The 25,103-nt window shown below is 33.6% G+C and overlaps 3 protein-coding genes, 1 long non-coding RNA gene and 1 other non-coding gene across 8 annotated transcripts; 3 read left to right on the top strand and 2 right to left on the bottom strand.

Annotated features, from left to right (window-relative positions):
• Positions 1-929: 929 nt before the first annotated feature.
• On the top strand, positions 930-6,270 carry LOC137820248 (uncharacterized). The gene is made up of 6 exons (XM_068624218.1): positions 930-1,310; positions 1,390-1,661; positions 1,831-1,920; positions 2,035-2,106; positions 2,302-2,421; positions 4,959-6,270. Exons 1-6 carry the CDS (start codon positions 1,067-1,069, stop codon positions 6,072-6,074), a joined length of 1,914 nt encoding a protein of 637 aa, XP_068480319.1. The 5' UTR covers positions 930-1,066; the 3' UTR covers positions 6,075-6,270.
• Positions 6,271-6,958: 688 nt separating this feature from the next.
• Positions 6,959-12,615, bottom strand: LOC137820618 (uncharacterized). Of its 4 annotated transcripts, none has more exons than XR_011082663.1 (8): positions 12,455-12,615; positions 11,894-11,943; positions 11,665-11,790; positions 8,786-8,827; positions 8,067-8,356; positions 7,783-7,948; positions 7,525-7,630; positions 6,959-7,396 (listed from the first exon to the last, which is right to left on the bottom strand). It is a non-coding gene; the product is annotated as an uncharacterized lncRNA (long non-coding RNA). The 4 variants fall into 4 exon arrangements; XR_011082662.1 differs by having other exon boundaries at positions 12,414-12,546; XR_011082661.1 differs by lacking the exon at positions 12,455-12,615 and having other exon boundaries at positions 11,894-12,033.
• A 277-nt stretch (positions 12,616-12,892) lies between these two features.
• On the top strand, positions 12,893-14,740 carry LOC137820617 (uncharacterized). The gene is made up of 4 exons (XM_068624784.1): positions 12,893-13,325; positions 13,412-13,570; positions 13,663-14,025; positions 14,386-14,740. The coding sequence occupies exons 1-3, from the start codon at positions 13,047-13,049 to the stop codon at positions 14,017-14,019; spliced, it is 795 nt and encodes a 264-aa protein (XP_068480885.1). The 5' UTR covers positions 12,893-13,046; the 3' UTR covers positions 14,020-14,025; positions 14,386-14,740.
• A 2,694-nt stretch (positions 14,741-17,434) lies between these two features.
• On the bottom strand, positions 17,435-17,537 carry LOC137823215 (U6 spliceosomal RNA). Its single transcript, XR_011083085.1, has one exon. It is a non-coding gene; the product is annotated as a U6 spliceosomal RNA (small nuclear RNA).
• Positions 17,538-22,244: 4,707 nt separating this feature from the next.
• Positions 22,245-24,189, top strand: LOC137822509 (probable protein phosphatase 2C 72). Its single transcript, XM_068627405.1, has 5 exons — positions 22,245-22,596; positions 22,870-23,193; positions 23,322-23,436; positions 23,535-23,758; positions 23,840-24,189. The coding sequence occupies exons 1-5, from the start codon at positions 22,426-22,428 to the stop codon at positions 24,044-24,046; spliced, it is 1,041 nt and encodes a 346-aa protein (XP_068483506.1). The 5' UTR covers positions 22,245-22,425; the 3' UTR covers positions 24,047-24,189.
• Positions 24,190-25,103: the final 914 nt, after the last annotated feature.

Raw genomic sequence — 25,103 nt, 5'->3', positions numbered from 1 at the left:
AACTAATTCAAATAAAGTTTCTCTTTAAGATAATTTCAACTGAATCCATAAGCAACATATTTATTTTTATCCTATAGGCTTCTTTATTTTTTTTTTTAATTTTAAAAATCCATAAAAAGTCACTCAATACTAATTTTTTCAATTTAACCGAATAAAGTTTACAAAAAATATCGCAAATAAACTCTTATTTAATAAAATATATCATTGTTAATAAAAAAACATATCATTAAAAAATTACCTTTATTTTTGTATGAATATTATTAAAAAATATTGATTAAAGAAACAGCGAAAAAGTTGAAATGAAGTGAGAATTGTAGATTCAATCCCTCATATAACAACACTATTTACATTTTTATTTTCCCGCACTTGTCTTTATTTTCTTACCTAACACTCTTTTATTTTTATATCCCTATCTAACACCATTTCAAAAGTAAAAAAATTAAAATTAATAAATTAATTTTTTTGATAATTTTATTTTTGAATGCATTAAAAAAATAATTTAATGTTTTAAATAGTTAGAAATATAATTAATAAATAAAAAAATGATTTTTTACAAAATAAAAATAAAAAAGTAGTAAATTAAAAATGTTTAGTTTAATTTTTTAAAAATGAAGAAAATAAAAAATTAAACCCTACAATAACATAAAAGTTGAATCTATAAACATAAATTAGTTTTATTTTTATTATTATTGATGATGTAATCATGTTAATTTTAAATAAAAACACAAGATATAATTATAAAAAATTAAAAGTTAATTAATATTAATTAGTAGTAGATACACCGATAATATCAAAATGTTTATCTTAAATATAAAATCTTAAAAATAAAAAATAGATAGAAAAATTAAAAATAATAAGATGATAGATAGAAAAATAGAGATAAAAATAGTTTTATCTGTATAATTGTATGAATGACGTAAAGGTGCCTCAAGCGAAGGGATGCAAAATATCTCCTTTTTTTCTACCCTGCCCCACCCATGGTAGGGGTCACACTAGCCACCACTATATATTATAAATAACATCACCACCCTCTCTTACACACCTAACGTCTTTAGGGTTTGTGCCAATGGCGGACGAAGCCCACTATTCATCTCCCAACGACTCTACGCCCCTCAAACGCAAGTATGAAGACCAATCCTCCGATAGACCCACCGGCTTCTCCGCCGGCCCCGCTACCGGCATCGAGCTTGCCAAGCAGCGTGCTCAAGAAGTCGCCACTCGCCTCCTCAGCGTTGCTCCTCCTCCCCCGCTCGACGCCAAGCGTGCCAAACCCGATAACGGCGCTCCTACCTCCGGCTTCGATTCTTACGGTAACTAGCTATCCCCTCTGCTCCACTATTCTTCTCGTTTAGGTTAGGGTTTTATAAACTCTGTTTTCCGTGAACGTAGATGCGAAGCCTCAGTACTCAGCCGTTCCTCCCGTCTCCTACAGTCACCAAGGAACGAGCAAGAAGATCGATATCCCTAACGGCAGGGTTGGTGTGATTATTGGCAAAGGTGGAGAGACTATTAAGTATCTCCAGTTGCAGTCTGGTGCTAAAATTCAAGTTACTCGCGATATGGACGCCGACCCTAATTCTACTTCAAGAACGGTTGAGCTTATGGGCACTCCCGAGGCAATTGCTTCTGCGGAGAAACTCATAAATGAAGTTCTTGCTGAGGTTAATCACATTTTATACTATTTTTTTTTCTGTGAATCATGTATGTATTAAATTTCGTTTATCATAGATTTGACGTTACGATAATCTTACGAAGGAGGTCTGTTTCTTGATAAATTTCTCACATGTTTAATTATTGCAATATATACGATGACAACTGTTGTTGTACCAGGCTGAATCTGGAGGTTCTGGCATTGTTGCTCGAAGACTGACTGGACAAGCTGGGTCAGATGAATTTGTCATGAGAATTCCAAATAATAAGGTGTGAAAGGGAGATATGAGTGTATGCTTTGTACAATGTCATGCGTAATTTCCGTGTTCAGATCTGTTTTTTTCTATCTCTTTGGGTTGATATGTTTATCGTGTGCATCTTCAGGTTGGCCTTATAATTGGCAAAGGAGGAGAAACTATAAAGAATATGCAAGCTTCTACAGGAGCACGGATTCAGGTTTGTACTTATAAGTGATATATAGAACGCTGTTCTCTTATTTGTGTATTAGATATCGGTGATAAATCATAGTTAGTGTAGCCTTGTTGTTATGTTTTTTTTTACCGTAGCTTTGTGATTGCAACTAATTTGAAAAGAGATTGTGTTAACGGCCAACTTTTATGACTTTTGGCTAATGTTTATATGTTTTTTCAGGTGATACCTCTGCATCTTCCTCCAGGTGACACATCAACTGAAAGAACATTAAAAGTTGATGGGACACCTGAGCAAATTGAGTCTGCAAAGGAGTTGGTTAATCAAATCATCAGTGGCGAGGTATGTTAATGGTGCTTCTTTTTGCCAGATTTGGCTTAGGCATATCTGCCTGGTAAGGCCAAGTCTAGTCTAGTGTTTAAAATTGCTGTTTTTCTACTGGGTTTTGTACTCTGTATGTTGCACAATCTATTTATCATCTAGACTGTTTGATCAAACTAGGTTGATTTACGTGCAAGCTTTATGTTATTGTGAGATGAATACGGTGTGCTTGTCATTGCCTGTTGGGTCTTTTTATTTTTTATGATATTAAAATATAAAGTTAGATCTGATTGATTCCTGTAACATGATACATGATTTTTGTACTCTCCGATTTGTTCCTTTGCAGGGAAAAAATAGTTTTGGTAAATCATGTGATGGTTTTCACTTTAGTTTTGCATAAATGACATTTATTCTGTTCATATTAATTAATTCCTTGATCTTATTATTGATACAGCATAACACTGTGACCATTATTATACATTGTATATTATTGATGTTTTGATCTGGACCGAAGCAGCTTAGCTGTATGACAATTATTAGTAACTTGATGCATATTCGGGATGCATTGATCTCTCTTCCAAAGCAGCTTAGATGATAGAGTATGTTTAAGGAAGTAGAAATTTTTTCAGAGCCTAATGTGCCTTTAACAAGTGGTCTTTATTATATGATACATTAATATTATTCGGATCTCTGTTACCTACTGTATTGTTCTCAAAAGAAAATTAGTACATATTTTCATATTGTGCAAGTGTTTCAAGACTTATGCAAAATAATGCACAAAGGTAGAAGACTAATGGCTGTTACGATGTTCTTGCTTGTAATCTCCAACTCCTCAGTGTTGTTGCGTCAGCTGGCCAAGTGGAAACATGATTAGTGAGACCGTTCACTGCTATAGCCATCAATTATTAGCTGTATAATGTTGTTAACAATTGTATGGTATCTTGTTCGATTAACAGTCTTGATATATTAGCAATACGCATCTTCCTTTATGTTTAGTCTAGGATTAGGTGATGGTCATGATGAACTTTCAGGGTCTGACTTGTCAACTGTGTCTTTATGTTTGTGTATGTGTAGTCTGCTCTATATAATTAGCTAATACGTCTTAGCCATTATCTCTTTTATACATCCACGAATCAAGGACGTTGGTAGCAATATTTTAGAATTGGCCTGTCAGTTTTCTTGACCAAGATACCATATATTTACAAAGACCGTATTTTAATTGTGTTTTTCACTTAGCCCAGTGCTTTGGTGAGGTGCGTCTTTCATTGTTTTTGTTGGTTTAGATTCCTGGTGCTCTGAAGGCTACTGTTATTATGAAATATTTTTGGGCCAGATGGATACTCATTGAGATTATAACCTTTCGACAGTGGAATATGCTTATTAATTGTGTATCCTATGACTGATATTGTTATTGGGACTGTTGTAGGGTTAGTGTCTATTGGACCATTGGTGACACCAACATGAATCCTTTTGTTGGTGTTCCCTCAGCATGCCCTGGTATGGTTCTAAATCTCAGTTTTGATATTTATTATCAAGGGCAGTAAGTCTCCTACTAATACTTTTTGACTATAGTGTCATTATTAGACTCAATGTTGAATTATGTTGAAATAGTTTTCAACTAGGTCTCTTGTGCTTTTCAGTTTATTTCTAAAAAGAACCTTAGTGTACTTGGAGTAGTATTTTATCCTCGTATCTTATACTGGACTTACATTTGGCATAGGTAACCTGAAATTTGTCCGTCGTTCAGCACTTTAATTATTTTCCCTATACTATTATTCTTGTCCAGTTTTATTATTCTTGTCCAGTGTTAAATAGTTTTCTTAACTAACCAGTTATGTTTAAGATTTCTATTAAGATTTGTCTGTTATACATTTTGTGCCACTTCTGTTCTGCCTCATTCAATTATTTTTCTTTTCTTTCTAATTCATGTTCCATTAAAATAATATTTAATTTTATTGTTTTTAACTGATGATCCCGAGGTTGGACTATTAGAATGGGTTGTACAAAGGATGAGAGAATGTACATGGGAGCACAGAAAAGTTGTTTCAACAGTCTGTATATTTGAATTTGGAGTTGCGCATTCATCTTAATAGGGTGTGAAATATCTGTAGTCCAGTCACTCTTGTTGAATTAATATGAATATGAATGATATATTGTATAGTGTAACAATTGGAGTAAGATATTGCATATTGATATACTATATGATGGATTGCCTTTTCAAGGCAATAAATATTGAATGATTGTTTGCTTCTATGGTCTGTGCTTTCTTTTGTACCCATTCAATTCGAATAGGGAAAGGGTGTGCTTCTGCTGGAGTAACTCAGTTTTATCACGAACCAGTACGGTATGTAGGTATTCGTATCCCTTTCTGATCATGTATGCAACCCGTTAATGCAAGATAATATATATACCCTTTATCTCGTGTTCATTACATGTTGATTTTTGCATTTGTAAGTTTAACCTGTGTATGTGTGCATATGTTGCTTCCTATACTTGTCTTGTGTGGAAATTTGGGTGAACTCACTCCCTTTATTTTGGTTTTCAATTTGAATCCACAGAATCGTCTTAGAAATCCTTCAATGTCTGGTGGGTATCCTCAGCAAGGTTACCAATCTCGACCACCCTCTAACTGGGCCCCCCCTGCACCAATGCAGCAACCTGGTTATGGATATGTGCAACCTGGAGCATATTCTGGTCCATCACCTCAGTATAACATGCCTCAGCAACAATATTCGGGCTATCCTCCCCAACAACCAGGTGGATATTCCACCAATTGGGACCAGTCTTCTGCACCATCTCACCAACAGTCAACTCATGCTGGTGGCTATGATTACTATAGTCAACAGCCACAGCAACCACAAAATCCTGGAGGTCCTGCACCTCCAGCTGATGGCTCTGCATACAATTATAGTCAACCACCTTCTTCTGGTTATAGCCAACCCGGACAGGGTTATGCTCAGGACAGCTATAATGCATATAATGCACAATCTCAATCAGGGTATGGACAACCACCAACATATGATCAGCAGCAAGGCTATGGCTCCGTTACTGGCTATGGTAGTGGCAGTAACCCAGCACAAGAGGGCCACACTGCGAGCTATGCTTCACAGGGAGATTCAGCCCAAGCTCCATCTACCCAACAGCCACAGCAAGGTTATCCTACCAGCCAACAGCCCAGCTCAAACACTGCTAGCTACCCACCTCAGGGAACTCCTCAGTCAGGTTATGGGGTTCCACCTACATCCCAAGCTGCTTATGGAAGTCAACCACAGCCAGGTTACGGACCTGGTTATGGAGCCCCACAATCTCAAAAGCCAAGTGGTAATCCTCCTGTTTATGGACAGTCGCAGTCACCTAGTGCGGTAGGAGGCTATGGTCAGTCAGCATATCCTGCGCAGCCTCCACCTTCCGGTTATTCTCAACCCCAACCAGAATCTGGTGCTCAGAGAGCACCACCTTCGGGATATGGTGCAGGGCAACCAGGGTATGGTTCTCAAACATATGGTGCACCTCAGGGTGGTCAGCCTGCATATGGTCAGGCACCACCTCCATACAGCAACAGTTCTTATGGTGCTGGTTATACTCAGGCTCCAGCATATACTGCCGATGGTAATGCCAGTGGGAATACTCAACCTCCCCAAACAACCGCTGCCAAAACTTCGCCCCAGAGTTGATATTTTTGTACCCCTCCCATTTTCTCATGTACTGTTTTTTATCGTGTTTTATAGTAGTTTATTCTACTACCGATACCCACCTATGCAGCATTGCATTGTTTAGATGTAAGGGTTGTTGGTGTACTGAAATTTCCTACATGTTGAATATTTTATTTTTATGGTTAAATCGGATCTTATGGTGATGGCATTTGAAAAACTGTTGTGCAAGTTGCCAAACTATTGGTTTTCATTAAATTCAACTGACTTCATCGTCGATTTTATGGTATTAAATTTGGTTTGGAAGGCTTATTTAACGTGCAAGTATGTTTGTGAATATTTGTGATCATAAAATGAAGTCAGGTATTTTTTTGGGTCCGTATTTGCATTATTGCTGCTTTTTAAATGGCATATTTTACTCAAATAAAATTCATAATTTGGTGCTAGATAGACCAACTACCATTCTATATAATAAACGAATTTTGTTTTAAATGTCTAAAAGGTTAACAGTTCCTCGGAAGACGAGGTTGGTGGAGAGGAATATTTTTTAGTGAGGGATGGAAATTTTTTCCAACCAAGGTGCTCGGTGATTGTAGGAAACGATTGAATCTATTTATTGTAAGATAAAAAAAGCACAACGATTATTAAATGTAGTCCACGATGGAGTATGTGTGTGAAAGTTGTTCTCCCTTTTCTTTCCTTCATTTTATTTCCCTTTTCATTTATTTCACACGAAGCATTGCTCAAGAATTAAACAGTTTATGGCCACATATAGAGAATTTTCAAATAAGTAATACACAAAAATCCACAACTTTTTCGGGGTTTAATTGGGTGAATGATTTGGCTCTTGAAATGATCCCTGGTAAATTATTCTTAGAATATTTCTTTAAGCCAAGGGCAAGTTCTCATTATGAGAAAAATTGCTTCTTCATATATGTAATGTATATAGTAGAGGTTGGAATGAGAGAAACTGAAGCAAAACATCAAACATACTATGTTTGCTATCAATAGCTTCATCTATATGCTTGCGGATCGAATTCAGCAGGCATATAACATGATTCTTGAATGCCATGATCATTTTGGGTGACAAGAACAACATGAATGAACCAAAGAATAACTTGATAAAATATTTAACCGGGTCATCTTCAGAGGTGCTGACTGGTGGATACATTGCTTTTGCTGATGGGACAGCTTCTATTACTGCATGTACCAAATCTATAATGAAAGAAGGGGCAAGACCAAGGGCAGGTACACTTGCCTAATTCTTGATGCCAACTTCAAGACCCAATGCCCTGTACTCCTCCATATCAATTTCTTCAAGAGTCTCAGTACTCTCACTCACAAAACTGGGATACAAGAAGACAGGAGTACTTTTACTCAGCTATTATCATAACTTTCAACAGTACTGTATCGAGTAACATACTTGCCGTTTAGAATTCAAATCAACAAGTGTAGAACACCAATGATAATGTACCTCACTGGGACAGCTAAAAAGCTCCTCCTTACACCTTTTTGGCCAAGCTCAACAAGAACTTCATCTGTATAAGGTTTCAACCACTACTGTGCAGACAAATTCAACTCTGGAAACTCATTCAACAAAAAAGTATGATATCAGAAAAATAAGAAGTACACCATAGAAAGCAAGAATACAAGCCAACATTTCAATATGAAATCTCTATTTAACTCAAGATGCCAGAAAAGTAAGTTCAAAGGGTTCAAAATCAAAACAAACCTGATAAGCGAGAGTGTGCTCATTACTAATTCCTCTATATTTCAACTGTTGTTTTCAACTGTTGCTGAGCAAGAAGATGCATTCCTCCATTTGATATCGATATGGATCCCCAGCATCCTCAATGTAACTGACAGGTACACCATGGGCACCGAAAAATATCATTTGCCTAATATACATAGAAAAAACAATATATACCATGGCTCAGACTGTAGTAAAATACATGTCATAGCCTTCGTTTTATGTAAGAAACCACGTTGAAAGAAGTGAACATAATAATAATCTACCTCTTCTGGTTCAGGAAAACTCTGGATCTTTCTCAATCAAGTTAGCCATTGACTTAATATAACCTTCCCGTTGACCAGAAGTTTATAATGAAAACAGGAACCCTAGACAAATAGTCATCTTGCCAGAATTAAATGATATTTGTTCTCGAAGGGCATAGAGAACCATTGAGACTACTCCTCTTCTTCCTCGGTCAGTCGGTTGGATTGCACTTCAGTTTCCTTCCCAGCAAGCTCCTTCTCTTCTGCTCGTTTCACCTCTCGGTCTTTTCGTAATCCCGGCTCGGATGGTACTTGCAGAAAACACTCATATGCTCAAGTCAGATTTAGTAATCGACACTCGGTATGCCTAATACTGTATAATGACGTACCTTATTCTTGGTATTTATGCTATTTATATTGTTATGGTAGACCTTTCTTATTGGGCTAGACTAGGGAACTTGAGTCATGTTTAGAAATACATCTTGATTGTTGATTAGTCTCACTAACTCTGCTTAAGTGTAATTGGGTTTATGGTGTCGGTCGGTCCAATGGCCGAGGCCCGATCCATGATGTCGGTCGTAGGAACCCTCCCGATACAGATATCAGTTAACAAATAATAATCCCCTAATCACCTAAGGGCATTCACAAAGTACCAATAAACAATACCTGAATACATACTCGAGAACACGAATGCTTGACCATGATGTGGATATAGAAAAATGGGGATAAAGGGGTAGTACCTACCACAACACAAGCTTTGTTATTCCATCATCCTTCTTAATCTGTCCTACAAGACAAACCTTTCCTTTTAGACTCAAGTCTAAGGTGGTCCCGTGGAGGTGAGAACAAATAATGTAATTCACAATTAATTGTCCAGTACGTCATTTAATTATGAAAAGAGAAAATGGATGTGTAGGGACAATAATATAGAAGGCAAAAAAGCATGAGAACCTACTGCTGAATAGCTTTTTCAGTGAATGCACTAGCCCAAGGAACCATAAAAGCTTTATTAATTCAAGTAGAATTACCAATACACATAACTTTCATTGAATGTAAAACAACTTGATATTCTTGTCGCAGAAGTGTAAAAGCACAACATATAATGAGAAAAACGAAATTTTTTAACTCCACATGGTCATCCGTAATTCTACGAGAAGAGCCACCCTGTTATATTCTAAAGTTTTGGGATTTGATTAATATTATTGTTGGGTTGTTAAGATTTAATTAGTAGTTTCTATCATTTATCTTTAGTTGGGATTTAATTAGCAATTTTTATCACTTATCTCTATCTTTTGTAATCTATAAATAGAGTATTGAACTATTATCTGAGATATGAATAAATATATGCACCTTGTTTCCTTCTCTATCATTGTTTCTTGGTATAATCGGAAGCCCATCTAGGGGTTCCCTTTTCCAAAGCCTAATCATTCTTCGAAATCTCTTACGAGAGGACCTAGACGCTTGTGCACATGATCATTCATATCAATTGGTATCAGCTTGGACCTTCCAATACTTTCAATGGCAGATTCAACACGCTTCGCTCAAGCGGCTAAGGAGATGGAAGATCGAATCTCCCAAAGGATGGATAATAGGTTGATGGAACTCACGACTACCTTGCAGGAAACCTTGACTCTTTCTATGAAAGACACCATGCAGGAATTACTTACTCAACCTCGAGGAGAAGGCCACCATGGCCTCTCAAATGAGAACATGTCGCGTGGACCTCGAACAGGGTCTTCTTATGTTTGTGGCATGCATTGACTTCCCCAGATTCAATGGAGAAAATGTTTAACAGTGGATTCATCAATGCGAAAATTATTTTCTCATTAACAACACCTCAGACGAATTCAAGGTAAAGTTGACAATTGTGCATTTAGAAGGCAAGGCCTTGCAATGACATACCGCACTTATGAAATCAGGTTTAGATATGGGTGCACCTTCGTAGACAACATTCACGAAAAGTCTAATTGATCGGTTTGGTGTAATTGGCGATGATCCCATAACTGAGTTGATGCGTCTACGACAAAAGACTTCAGTTGATGTCTATCATGAAGAGTTCGATTCAATCCTTACAAGATTGAAGTTATCTGATGATCATATTCTAAGCTGCTCCCTAGGTGGATTAAAGAAAGAAATCCATATGATGGTAAGAATGTTCCAACCTACGTCTCTACAACATGTGTTTACTTTTGCCAGGACGTATGAAACCGCCAATTCAAGCAATTCGATGGCCAAATTCAACAGGGGAGTCTTGGGTCCAACACCAGTGTCTGTATCATTGTCGCTCGAATCAATGCGGCCCCCAAACCCAAACCAACACGCAACTTAACGTGTGTCACTTCATACGTCCTACGCATGTTGTAGAGCATGTTGTAGAGACGTAGGTTGGAACATTCTTACCATTATTTGGATTTCTTTCTTTAATCCACCAAGGAAGAAGCTTAGAATATGATCATCAGATAACTTCAATCTTGTAATGATTGAATCAAACTCTTCATGATAGACATCAACTGAAGTCTTTTGTCGTAGACGCATCAACTCAGCCATGGGATCATCGCCAATTGCACCAAATCGATTGATTAGACTTTTCGTGAATGTTGTCCACGAAGGTGCACCCATATCTAAACCTGATTTCATAAGTGCGGTATGCCATTGGAAGGCCTTGCCTTCTAAATGCACAATTGCCAACTTCACCTTGAATTCGTCTCCGGTGTTGTCAATGAGAAAATAATTTTCGCATTGATGAATCCACTGGTTAACATTTTCTCCATTGAATATGGGGAACTCAATGCGTGTCAACCTTGTGCCACAAACATAAGAAGACCTTGTTCGAGGTCCACGCGACATGTTCTCATTTGAGAGGCCATAGGGCCTTCTCCTCGAGGTTGAGTAAGTAATTCTTGCATGGTGTCTTTCATAGAAAGAGTCAAGGTTTCCTGCAAGGTAGTCGCGAGTTCCATCAACCTATTATCCATCCTTTGGGAGATTCGATCTTCCATCTCCTTAGCAGCTTGAGCGGAGCGTGTTGAATTTGCCATTGAAAGTACTGGAAGGTTCAAGCTGATACCAATTGATAAGAATAATCATGTGTACAAGTGTCTAGGTTCTCTCGTAAAACAAGGTGCATATATTTATAAAAGTACTAAAGATTACAAATGCTAGAAATAAGTGATAGAACCTGCTAATTAAATCCCAAGTAATGATAAATGATAGAAAATACTAATTAAATCCTAACTAATTAAATCCCAACTAATTAAATTCTAACTAACTAAATCCCAATATCTACTAATTAAATCTTAACAACCCAACAATAAAATCTTATCAAATCCCAAAACTTTAGGATGCCACCCCAATAGCAGCATACCCTTTTTAGGATTTAGCAGCCCCAAGTACAGAAAATAATTTTAGCAAATGGTCGCTGGAGAAACCTAAACAACCTTGGGGGACGAACGATATGCTATCCCAATAAAAGAAGCACATTATCATACAAATAATATGAATTTGTACTAATGCTAATACGGAATTATACAAACATACAAAAAAAATTCGACAAAACTCAAAAAGCAAACTTAACATTCAGGAATCGCGGAAAGATTAAACAGAAAAGGTTGAACATTACTCGATGTCTCTGGTCCTCCTAGATTACGCCAACTATTCTACTGCAACACGCGAAGGAGATTCTAAGGCAGCCGCATCATAAGCACTAATCTCCACGGAATGAGAAGCAGGGCCAACTAGGTTTTTCCTGCAAGACAGGTTCATAATAAGCAGCCCACCGAGCATGCCATTTCTTCTGTTGTTGGAGTCAGAGCACAAAAATAAAGATGCTTGAGATGAAGACTTGTTACAATTGGAATGGTAACCAACATAGCCATGATTTCTGACATCAGAACATAACCTGAAAAATAAAGATAGTGACCAAACATTTCGCTTAGCAAACTCTACTCACAGGCGATGAAAAAAAAACAAGTGCTGGCTGCTGGTAGACATTCACAAAAAGAAAAAAAAATGAAAGATTATTGAATTTGAAATAAAATGGCTAACTCTACTATTCCACGATGTCACTTCACGACAAATATTATCCAATATATCTTTCAAAGCCGTAACGAACTCATAGCAAAAACTAAACGGAGTGTTTGTTTTTCCTATACTAAGTTTACCCTACAGTAAAAGCAGAAATAATCTATATGATCACGCCAACATGTAAACCTGCATAGAGTGACTAAAGCGGAATTCGATAATGATAACCATAGCAATTCACAATGGACAAGTCGAACTGAAGAATGGAAGATGCTAAAATGCAGAGAAACAAATAGGGTTTGGTAAATGTTTTAGGAGTATGAGGTTAAATCGATGAAGTTGACAAACTGAAATGCGAATGCGAGAACGTTAAAATTGATGATTCTGACGCTGTGAAATTCCGATTGAGACTAAGAATTGTAGAAGGAAAAGGAGAGTCTGAGGCGACGTTGATGCCAACCAATTTCGAATTGCGAATCGAAAAGTCGAAGTTGGAAGGCACATGCACCTTCACTTCAACAAACACTAAGCCAACCATCACTCCACTCTCATTCAAATCAATAGGTAAGACTTCTATTATTCATAGTTTCTATATTTTAAAAAAGAAAATAATAATAATAACGTAAAACACAATAAATGATTTGTTTTGATGAAATAAGATTTTTTTTTCAATTTTAAAATATAATTAAAAATAAAATAAAAATATGAGTTGAAATGCTTGCACATGCTAATGATAGTAGTTGCAGATAAAAGTATTTTAAACTAAATATATATTATTTATGAGTAATATTAATTTTTATAAGCAGTAGCCATAAAAATTTAAATTTAGGAATGGAAGAAGAAATTGGGTAACGAAAAAAAGAGGAGAAAAATAAAAATTGGAAAAAGGAGGGAAGTGATTATTTAATGAGAATAGTTAGGGTAAGAAGAAATGAGGAATAGAAGAAAAAGAAGAAGAAGAAGAATAGGAATCAGAGGGAAATGGAGGGAATTGAAGGAGATGGAAGTGGAAGGGGTGAGGGTAGCAGCAGCAGATACAGTCTGAAACCGTCGCGAGTTTCGAACGAAGATATTCTGATATGCGTGGACGTAGATCCTCAATGCCTCGTCGAGATGAAAGGGGCCACCGGACCCAACGGCAGACCACTCACCCGATTGGATTCCATCAAGCAAGCCATCATTCTCTTCGTCAATGCCAAACTCACCATCAACCCCCAACACCGTTTCGCCTTCGCCACTCTCTCCAACACCATCTCCTGGGTTTCTTTCCACCATAACCTATTTATTCCTCTTCGATTAAACCAATCATTTTGTTCTAGGGTTTTTAATTTCAATTCTAATTACAGGTGCGGAGAGACTTCAGCTCTGAAATCGACTCCACAATCGCAGCAATGCGGGGCATTTCAGCTTCTTCTTCCGCCGGCCCACCCGATCTCACTCTTTTGTTCCGACTGGCCGCTCTTGAAGCCAAGAAATCCCGTGTGCAGGGTCGTATCTTTCGAGTTGTAAGTGTTTTCATGGCTGCCATTAACATCGCACAATTGCAGTTATGATTGTGAATCCTAATATGCAATTGCTACGTGCTACTCCATTGTAGATTCTGTTCTACTGCAGATCAGCAGAGCGACCTCAGCATCAGTGGCCGGTGAACCAGAAGGTCTTCACTTTGGATGTGATGTACCTTCATGATAAGCCTGGACCTGATAATTGCCCTCAGGAGGTTTATGACACACTGGTGGAGGCACTCGAACATGTCAGTGAATATGAGGGGTTTATCTTGGAGAGTGGACAGGGGTTGGCACGTATTCTGTTCCGTCACGTCCTCATACTTCTGTCCCATCCTCAGCAGCGTTGTATCCAGGAGTATCATGACATTCCTAAGTCAATTGCAAAGAAGGTTTCTCAGGTGGAGCCTATGGCCACTGAAGATACCGCTCCCATAGCCTCCCAATAACACAATGTAATTGCATACTTACTTCTCTAATGTCTTTTTTACTTATTTGTTTCATGTGATTGTAGGTATTGATGTGTTGTTAATGTTGTATAAGTAAGGTTTAATATTTTTTAACGTGATATGGGAGAGGAGAGGAGGGTTTGAGTAGTTTGTTCGATAGCAAAATCAAGTGTAGTTTAACATGTCTTGTTCAGTTTTCAAGGTTATTCTTACTGTTGAAAATTTGTATAGATTGTCAATTGGTCTCTTCACAGGTGTTTTTATATAGTTTTTAAGCAATTTTCCATTTGGAAGATTCTATCTCCCTGCTATGCAGGCATCAAAAGATTTGTTAATGAACTTTTTGTTTTTTCATTTCAATTTCAGGAATCCGGAAGTGGATTGCCCTTGCACACAGTCAACCTCTCAAGGGTAATGGAATATGATCATAACAAAGTTGTTGGAGTCTTGTGTTACTGGGTTGACACTGGAATGATTGTTACTAGCATGAACAATTTCTGAGTTTGGATTCAATTCCTACAACCCACTATCTTGTTCTCAAATGTATGAGAAGTGTACTATAGTTTAGGCACTTGAGTTTTCATTTTGGATATATGTAGAGAAATATCAGACACTTGAGTTTTCATTTTGGATTGTCTTGTTGATAGAACACCCATTGCAGGTTTATAATGCGATGTCTAGAAGAATGATACAGTGATAATGCATAAAATCATTACAATCATAGCAAAGTAGAATTATTATATTTTTATTATTAAAAATTTGAATTAAGTGAAAAAAAAGAGTATCAATTTCGAAAGATAAAAAGTAAAAGAATATTATACAAATACGATCTCAGTTGTTGTATGTCTCTATACAACTCTACATGTTTTAAAACATACAAAAACAAATATGATTTTAGCTATTTGAAAAAAAGTAAATATTCATAGGATTACATACTACTTCTTTGTGTGTAAAGTTAAACTTCAAATTGTGCAATAAAATAAACTTTTTTTATTAAAATTTAAAATAAAATTGACGCAAATGAAATTAATGCATTGGAGCACCTTATTGTTTATGTAGGTAATCTTAAATTTACCCATTCTACTATTTTTCTAAATTTTTTTGCATCAGATTAATGCTTTAACCTATTTCGTTTCCGTCTTTAGTAAAATACCCTTTCCTCTTTTTCTTATTAAACCATAAAATATCTAATTAATTTAACATATACTTTTGATTATTTTTTAAAATTCTTGAAATTGATTAATCCTCATTATTTTAATTGATAATACTTTGAAAATGTCTAATAAATCGAATATTATTTTTTAATTATGCAGTATTTTTTTAATTTATGACAACCACAGTTATAATCTTTCACATTTTTTAGTGGCATTCTTGGGACTGGCAAACCCCCCCAAAGAGATAAACTTTATTAAAAGCCGTGAAACATACATAAAGGGCATGAGCCAATAAAACATAAATAAAGATTTATAAAAAAAAGTGACATCCTCGTAATTTTAGTGAATATAAAGAAAAAATTGATGTGGCAACAATACTAATTATCATTCACATAGAATTTTAATTAGATTTAATAATAAGGTTTAATATGTTTTTATTATAAATACATTAGTTTTTTTATAATTCAACATGTCTCGCATCGTGCTCAAATGGTTTGATAGCAACCCAAACCCATGATTTCTTCTATTCGACTAACTCAAGATGAATCTTTAGCTGTTTGTGACTCTATTATGATGGGCGCCTTACACTACCTGTTGATAAGGTAGTTTGTCGGTATATGCATCAAGCTCAAGATTACCATTGAAAAGTTATCAAGAAGTTCTTCATTACATTGTTGGCACTACGCACCATGGTTTGCTCCTTCATTCAACTTTGAATCTCTCAATTATTACGAGCCTATTGCGTATATGTTAGTTCCAACATCTATCTCATGTACTTCTCACAAACAAAAAAGTTGCATCAGCATACTTCAAAAGTATAGATGATGTATTCACTAAAATCACTTGGTTAAAGCCTTTTCTCAATAAGTTATGTGTCTCTGTTGCCACATAAAAAATATACTCAAATAACCTTAGAATTGTTTTGGTAGCAGCTAACTCTATACTCAAAATCCAAATATTTTGAACTTGACTCACATTTCGTTCGAAATCACGTCCAGCAGAATCGTTTAAAGCTTGTTCATATTCCTGTTAAGTTGTAGATTTGTTAACTTAACCAGCTTTAGGATCTTCTTTCCAAATCTTATTTCCTGTTAAGTTGTAGATTTATTAACTTAACTATCTTTGGGATCTTCTTTCCAAACCTTTCGAATAAACTTATGATTGTTCTTAAACCAATCATAACTTAGGTGATGCATATCACATGCATATGCATCTCATGCCCTCCACTTTCCTATATATATCAACATATGCCTTTGTTTTCTATAACTTCAACGATACAATTTTACATTTTCTGCATATCTTTGTTTACATGATTCAGGGTGCCTTTCTACCTTTCTCTTCTTCAATATCTCTTTCAAAAGCTAAGACACACAAAATGTTTTATTGTATATATTATTTATTTAGCCATATTATGAAAAATATTCATGAAAAAATAGATAGAAAGACACCAATAATAAATGAAAAGTTCTTTCACTTTTGAAATTTATACAGTTATCACCTCAACCATTTTAACCCACAGTTGAAGAGAGAGCCACATCAGACATATATAATTTACTCTTGAATCACGAATACACATATCATTAGATGTAACAAACAAACAGAGAGTTTTAGAACACCAAAAAGGAGAAAATAGGATTTCGTATGGCTAGAAAGTGCACCATTTTCAATTCAACATGAGAAAAAAACTCACACTTCGTTTGTCACTGTGATGATGCAATGAATATTACTCAAACTTGATGGATATTTCATAGCAGTGTAGCTTACTGCATGCACTTATCTACTCTTCTTGTTTCACCATAAAAATACCTACTGAGAGTGGAGACACTGATGCAAGGAATATAAAAATTGAAAAAGGTAACTATAGATAGATTTAAGGAATACAACCGAATTTGGTACTAATTCTATCAGTAAGTTTTTTTTTCCTTAGTTATGATGTAGATAAAACATGAGAACTGGATACAAATTCTAAGATTCTTTACACATATTACATACAAGTTTATGAGATCTTTATATGCAGCCAACCAAGCAGCCAACCAAACCACCGATCAGATGCAATATATTATCTAGCAAAAGATGCATAAACACAATTACAAAATCATATGAATTCTGAAAAATATTTGGGAAGTGAAATCATACTCTTGCAATGAAAAGAAAAAACTTCCTGACTTTACAAAATGTCATAAAACAACGGTATGCATTTATAGAACTTACGTTGCAGTATTACAATCGCAAAAAAAACTATGAACAGAGAGAAATGTAAACAAAATTTGGACCATTTCTCGATTTGTGCGTGTCATCCTTGCGCAGGGGCCATGCTAATCTTCTCTGTATCGTTCCAATTTTATCGGATGTCCCCGTAGGGACAATGGCTGTGGTTGGAAACCTGATTATAAACATGGATATTTCCTTGCTTTTAAACGGTGTGGGACTTAGACGGGAATGAGACAACTTGCCTTCGGAAAAGAGGAAAAGGAAACAAAAGGGACAATCTGAAGAAAAAGTATTGAAGTAATGTTGAGTATCCATGGGAAGCAAATAAGAAGCATCTCTCTCTGTACAAACACAGTGAGTTGATTCCAGACCTGATCAATCGCAGAAGATCCAAATATTTTAACTCTTAGCCATGATGACTCTGCTCTACACACTGAACACCGTACACTACTGATGTGAAATAGCACTTAGAGCATTACTTGACAAGATAGTAAAATTATCATCAAAATTTGTGTTTAGAGTTGTGCATGGTGATGAAAACAAAATAAGATTAGATGTTTACAGAGAGAGGAGAATGGAAAAACTATTTTCATCAATTCATTTTTACAAATAATTATAAAAAATAGTTTTAAACTTTGAATTTTAAAACTATTTTTTATTGAAAATAATAATATTTTATATTATATAAATGTGTAAACTTCATTAAATCGGTTATTTTGTTGTATTATTAAATATAATTAAATAAAAATAAATAAAATATGTTGATTTAATGTTACTTTTTTATCATCTCTAAATGCCTTAAATTTGAGTATTTTATTTATTTATTTCGACACTCTTAAGATTTTGCATCAGTGTTTTTGTGAAAAAAATTTACTTATCTAATAGTATAAATTCATCTTAAGAAAATTAAAACAATTTAATTTCTTTAAAAAATTCTATTAAACCTTTTATAAAACTTATACCAAAAAACTTATCCAAACATCATCTTATATAATAAACAAGATTCAACTCTTTGTTTGTAAGGTGCTGAGTAGTTATCAATAAAGTAACAAAATACAACTTTACTTTTATAAAATATTTATACTTAGTATTTTATTACACTCATGAACATTTCACGAATATGTTGAGTAATTGTTTATAAATAATATATATAATTTTCGATAAACATTCTATAATACATTTGAGAGATAATGCTCTTTCTCAAATATGTGATTAGAAGTTAGATCATGTTTATGAATATCGTTTATTGAGTATAAAATATAGTTACGTATCTTGAATTCAAATTTAATATTATTAATTAAATTAATATTTTAATTTGAATTAATCTCAAAGAAAGTAATAATATTGTATAAAATTAACCTGACTATTAAATCGGTTGAGGTACAATAATAGTGATCGAATCAATAAATACTTAACTAAATCAGTTAAAGTAAATAAATATTATAATAATATAAATATTACTATAACTATATATTATTCCGTTACAAGTTTACAAGACACAGACATTGGTCACGTGACCACTGGTTCAAAATTGGCTTTTTTTTAATTATCCATATTATTTAAATGTGCGGAAACATATGTAACCATTTTTTTATTACGCTGTTTTATTAAATTTATAAATAAAAATATATATTATTACTACTATTTATTTTATTTATTGTATTAAAAAATTAAAATAATTAAATGCATTATTTATTCTACTTTATATTAAAGTTATATCATAATAAAAATCTAATTATATAGAATCAATCATTACAAATATTAACGATATAATTACACATAAAATAGAGATGATTATTTTTTTTCTAATTTAGGTGAGAATCTCTTTCTATTATGTGTTATCTTACTTTTATTTTTTTACTCCCTTATATTTGTACTTTTTTATATCGGTGTTTTTTTTCAAATTTTATATTGTGACTTTTTTTTTCTATTTTTTCATTACTTTATATCAGTATTTTTATTATAAAAATTATATCCTAATTTAAAAATATTATTAAGATAAAATAGAAAAATAATTTCATCAAATTAAATGAGAGAATCTTCATATTACATATTATATAAAAATATATATTATAAAGAATAAGTAACGTGAGATCTCTAAAATTTTTACCCATATTTACTAATATATATATATATATATATATAATCTAATTAACATATAAATATATACTACTTTCTCATATTTGTATCTCAAAAAAACATTCCTATAATATATATACAAAAATTTTCAAATAAAACATTCAAAATAAAATATTTGTTCATCTAGCAACCTCATATGCTCCGCTGTAAATTAACACGATCATCGCAAATTAAAGAAAACAAACACAAAACAAAGCTAGTTTAAAACTTCAAATATAAAACTTTAAATATCAATATAAACCATCAATATTCACAATTTCATCAAGGGTCTATCACGTTCATCATCCACGTTACTCCTGCTAGATTTCTATTACTCACATACTCAAACACTTGACTCTACTTCCGGAAGACTCGTGTATTAAAATTAACATCCGGAGACCTGCACCTATCATACTACTCACTGTGAAATCCACACGCATAATTATCTCAATATCTCATCATCCCATATGACAAGGTAAATCCATTTGATGTGCTCTGATCAGTTCTTTCAAAACTCAGACTCAGCCAAATGGACCTCTTTCCACTCTCACTAACGGAGTAACTTCATCTATGTGATACCATTATATCAGTAGAGTCAGGATCGTCTCATTCACATTACACTCACAAATCAATACACCATAATAACAATCTCAACACAATATTTTCTTTGCTGAAAATACTATGTTTTGATCACACTTTCACCTTATTACATACATCATTTAACACATCAAAGCATCATTCAATCGGATCATATTTTAAACTTTCAAAACAATTCAAATATATCTCAAAATCCACTTAAACACATGACTAAGTTCCAAATATATGCTCTCTAAATCAATCATCATCTAAAACCAAACAACCACTTATCATCCAACTTTTCATTTAAGTAATTCAACAAAATATTAAAAAACAGTTCAACTCATTTATATTATCATTCAAACACTTTCAATTCTCAAACACTTTAAAAAACTTATTCACCTTAAAATCAATATAAAAGATTCAAAATCAACAATTCTAGTCAATATATTACTTTACTTTTCAAAGAGACAATCCTGCAAGCAAAAATTGGAATTGGTGACCTCATCACCCCACATTCAAATCTTCTAACCTAGGATTCTATTTTAAAAATAAAACTAGATTCCCTTATCTGGACTTGAGCAGATGCTCACTAAGAGCTCCAACCCACCAAAAGCTTAAGCATAACCTAACCTGCACCACAAAGTCCTAATCACAAATCTAATTATATCACTAGGACCCTGATCTAACAGAGACTAATTCTGAAGATAATAACCTCACATGCAAACTTAAACTAAAAGGCAACCCTAACCAGATCAAAACTAACTCAAAGGAAAATGAATCAAGAATGAACTTACTCTATCTAAGCAATCTCGTAGAGTTCAATGTCAAGAGTCAAATGGCAGACTACGATCGTCAAATTGATGAGTAAGGAGGTCAGAATCTTAGAGAGAAAGGAGATGAAAGGAAAAAAAACTTCTAGAGAGATGGTGATTCTTCTAAATAACTAAATTTCTATTTATATAGTTTCTTCCTTTTAATAATAAAATATTCAAGTACCATTTTAATTGTACCATTTCTATTCTAAGACTATTTTTCTTTGTCCTTACAAGTTGAATATCTAACTCAACCCATTTGTATTGCGCATATATATTGTAATATACAATAATAAAAATAACAATAATAATAATAATATCTTCAAATTTTAATTATTTACTTTTAGTTATGATTTAATCATTAATTATATATAGTTTCATGATTGGAAATAGTATAATAAAACAAAAAATATTATGTAAAAAAACAAATAACTCAAATAACTCTTTTTATATTAATTTTTACAGTAAAACCTCGAAAATTTAATCCGTGTACAGATACTTAGATACTTTGACGTTTTATTTATTAATTGGCATGTTATATCAAAATTAAACTTTATATAATAATAATAATTCGTCTATACTATATATAAAAAATACGATAGCTATTTTTATGATTTTACTTTTATTGTTTTAGTAATAATTATATTATGAGAATAACTACTTTTTTTTATTACATCACGAAAATATGAACGTGAAATTACGTTTATGTTTACACTGGTGATTAATAATAAAAATATGTAATATTATATTTATTATATACCAGTCATTAACAATAAAAGTATGAAACATTATCTTTATTTTATTTAAAATACCCGTCTTACACACGTAGTATTGGTAGATGACAACAATTATTCTGAATCTGTGTTTTCATCATTAAAACATAATGAAAGTCAAATACCAATTAAATATATTAAAATGTTGTTCCATTCAAATAAGATATCTAATTATTGGATCCATCCTTTCTTCAACCCATGCTTACAAAATAAAAACGTTAAATCAACATGCGTTTTTGTTTATTATTTTCAAAGTTAAATTAATCAGTGGTTAAGATACTAGATTCATCCATGCACCATTCTGAGAACAAATGATTTTGCAAGAATACAAGAAACTTGATCCGTATTTCACAAAAGTCCATAACTGAAACGTAATATGTTAAAATGTTACTTCATCACATGGGTAGAAGAATAGTTCAACGAGATAATAGTTTTGCATAAGTGTTAGAATCTGTGATGGTGTTGTTAGGGATCTTAATTTGAAGTATAGAAAATGAGAGCCATTTGATTATTGTTTATTTGAGGAATAGACGTACTCTGTCCCTTAAAGCCAGTGTTGGGACATTCCAGTTGAATAAATAACCATTAAAAAACCGTCCATTATTGCGTTTACCTTTTAGCTTAAGCTTTTTCCCACAAGGAACCACATAAGCAACTTCGCTTATTAAATTGCAAATGATTGCTATATATTGGGTCCTCTAATTCGTGAGTGTTAGACTTGTTTCATATTTTGAATAGAATAAAGGAGAAAAAGTCTCAATGGGTATCTGCATATCCTCTGAATCTTCAGCGATTCATGGAGCGCCTGAAGAGGCTCGTGATGAAAGTGTATTGGTGTTTGAAGCAACCAAGCTTCTAAGGGGACTTTCCTCTGCTTACTCTAAACAAGGTAGCAAAGGACTCAACCAAGATGCTGCAACCCTTTGTCAGGTATGTATGTTGTTTGTTAAAATGAAACTATATTTGACAAATTTTTTTTTTTGAATCCTAGTTGAGACTCAAAGAGTAATCGCTTAAGATTATATATAAGATGTGTTAGTATTTCACAATGAAGGTTCTCTGATGCACACAAATTTAAGATTGAACTTGAGTAATGCTTAACGTATTGGTACTTTAAACAAGCTGTATAGTATATATCCATATTTATACGCAGTAGAAGCACGTAAAAGTTATTGTAACTTCTCTTCCTGCTTCCTTTATTAGGTTTATGGGACGGAAAACACAGCATTTTGTGGTGTTTTTGATGGGCATGGAAGGAATGGTCACGTAGTCAGCAAAATAGTGAACAGCCGTTTGTGTTCACTCATACTGAACCAAAAAAAAGTGCATGCAAAGATTGAAAAAACGAACACCTTAGACAATGTGGACGAAGTTGAAGACGACTCATCAGCTCCACTAAACAAGAATTTTGAAGAATGGAAAGAAGCCATTCTTGATGGTTTCAGGGTAATGGACAAGGAGGTGAAGCTACAAGAGAATCTGGACTGCTCATGCAGTGGAACTACGGCTGTGGTTATCATAAGACAGGTAAACCAACCTACCAAACCGTGAAAGTGGAACTATCATTGACTGAATCTTGATCATATGTGGCTCAGTTTTAGCTATTTACAATAGAAAATATATAAGAAGTAACATGCATAAGGATAAATTAACAGGGTGAAGATCTTGTCATGGCTAACCTTGGTGACTCGAGAGCAATCTTGGGGACAATCTCGGACGGTGAAATCATGGCCATTCAATTGACCACGGATATGAAACCTGGATTACCTTGTAAGGCTAATACCACCGTTCTTGTTGATTGTCTTGTTAAAACTAAGTAAAAAGTAAATAACGTGAGATGATGTTTGTGATTGTACATTGAAATGCAGGCGAAGCAGAACGCATAAAAAGTTGCAATGGGCGTGTATTTGCCCTGAAGGAAGAACCGCATATCCAGAGAGTGTGGTTACCCAATGAGAACTCCCCAGGTCTAGCCATGTCTCGGGCTTTTGGAGATTTCGTGCTCAAAGACCACGGTATCATTGCCATCCCGGATATTTCGCATCGCACTCTAACATCTAGCGACCAATTTATTGTTCTTGCAAGTGATGGGGTAAGTGTTTTATTTTGCATGTTCACGTTTATTTGCTTATTTTGGATTTTGCTTTATTGACTTATTCTTTTCCTGATTTAGGTGTGGGATGTACTAAGCAACAAGGAGGTTTCCTCAATTGTGTGGGCAGCAGACTCTGAAAATGAAGCAGCAAGGGCTGTAGTGGAAGCATCAGCTTTAGCATGGAAAAACAAGTATCCTTCTTCTAAGCCTGATGACTGCACTGTGGTTTGCCTCTTCCTCCAGAAGAAACCACAGTTTCTACCCATCAAAAGTGGAAATCCATGATGACAAATACAAGCCATAGATAGCTGATAAAGAAGATGTAGTGCTTCTGTTATTTCTCTTTTCTACTTTATAAATCTCCATGTATCTCTCCTATCGTATAATCTTCTACACTTAATACATGATGGCTTCTTTTTTCTACACAACCTCTATATAATTTAGATTTATAATTAACAAGGCTAATGTCAGGCGATGAAAACTGGTTAATTATCAGGAGTATTACCCTGCACAACCAGGTTTCACAGAATTAAAAATAAACGATGTAATTGTGAGAAATCGAAAGAAAAAGAATAATATTAAAAGAGTGTAATAAGATAATACTTTACTAACAATATAATTCATCACTATAAAAAATTATATCCCACCATATAACTAATATGTGAACCGTACCCTATACATCCAATAAATCACTAAAACATAAAACTCTCCAAATATTATCAGTGAAAAATACGTTGTAATAATTCTAATTATTGAATGAGAGAATAAATTTTAATATTTATTCAAAAAGAAATAAAACAGAAGAAAATAAATAAAATATTTTAAGTGAATTAATGAATAATTAGAGATATATTGAGAAATAAAATGTGTGGAAAAAATTATCCATTGATATATATAAATATATATAGAGAGAGAAACTAAAATAAATGAAAAAGATATACAAGTTTTTTTTAACATATAAAACTCTAACACTCCTCTTAAATGACATAAAACTCCAACACTCCTCTTAAATGACATGTTCGTATTGAACACACATAAACACCGACATTCTAAGAATATCCAATTTAAAAAATATTTGTTGAATTTATAACAATTCTAACACGATTTTAACACTATTTTAAGAAGGAAAAAATATTAATTTTTTATATACTCAAACTTATTTAATAAATTTTTAGTATAATTATAAAAATAAAAAATAAATATTTTTAAACCAGTCGTGAAAAAAAAATTTACTAGATATAAAATTTTATTTTCAATTTATATAATTATAATAAATTTATAATTATATAATATATAAATGGTATCTTAAATTATATGTATTTCCATGAAATTTAGAATAAAA

The sequence above is a fragment of the Phaseolus vulgaris genome, chromosome 9 (assembly GCF_000499845.2).
Source record: "Phaseolus vulgaris cultivar G19833 chromosome 9, P. vulgaris v2.0, whole genome shotgun sequence".
Classification (NCBI taxonomy): domain Eukaryota; kingdom Viridiplantae; phylum Streptophyta; class Magnoliopsida; order Fabales; family Fabaceae; genus Phaseolus; species Phaseolus vulgaris.
This window is presented reverse-complemented; position numbering and strand designations above follow the sequence as displayed.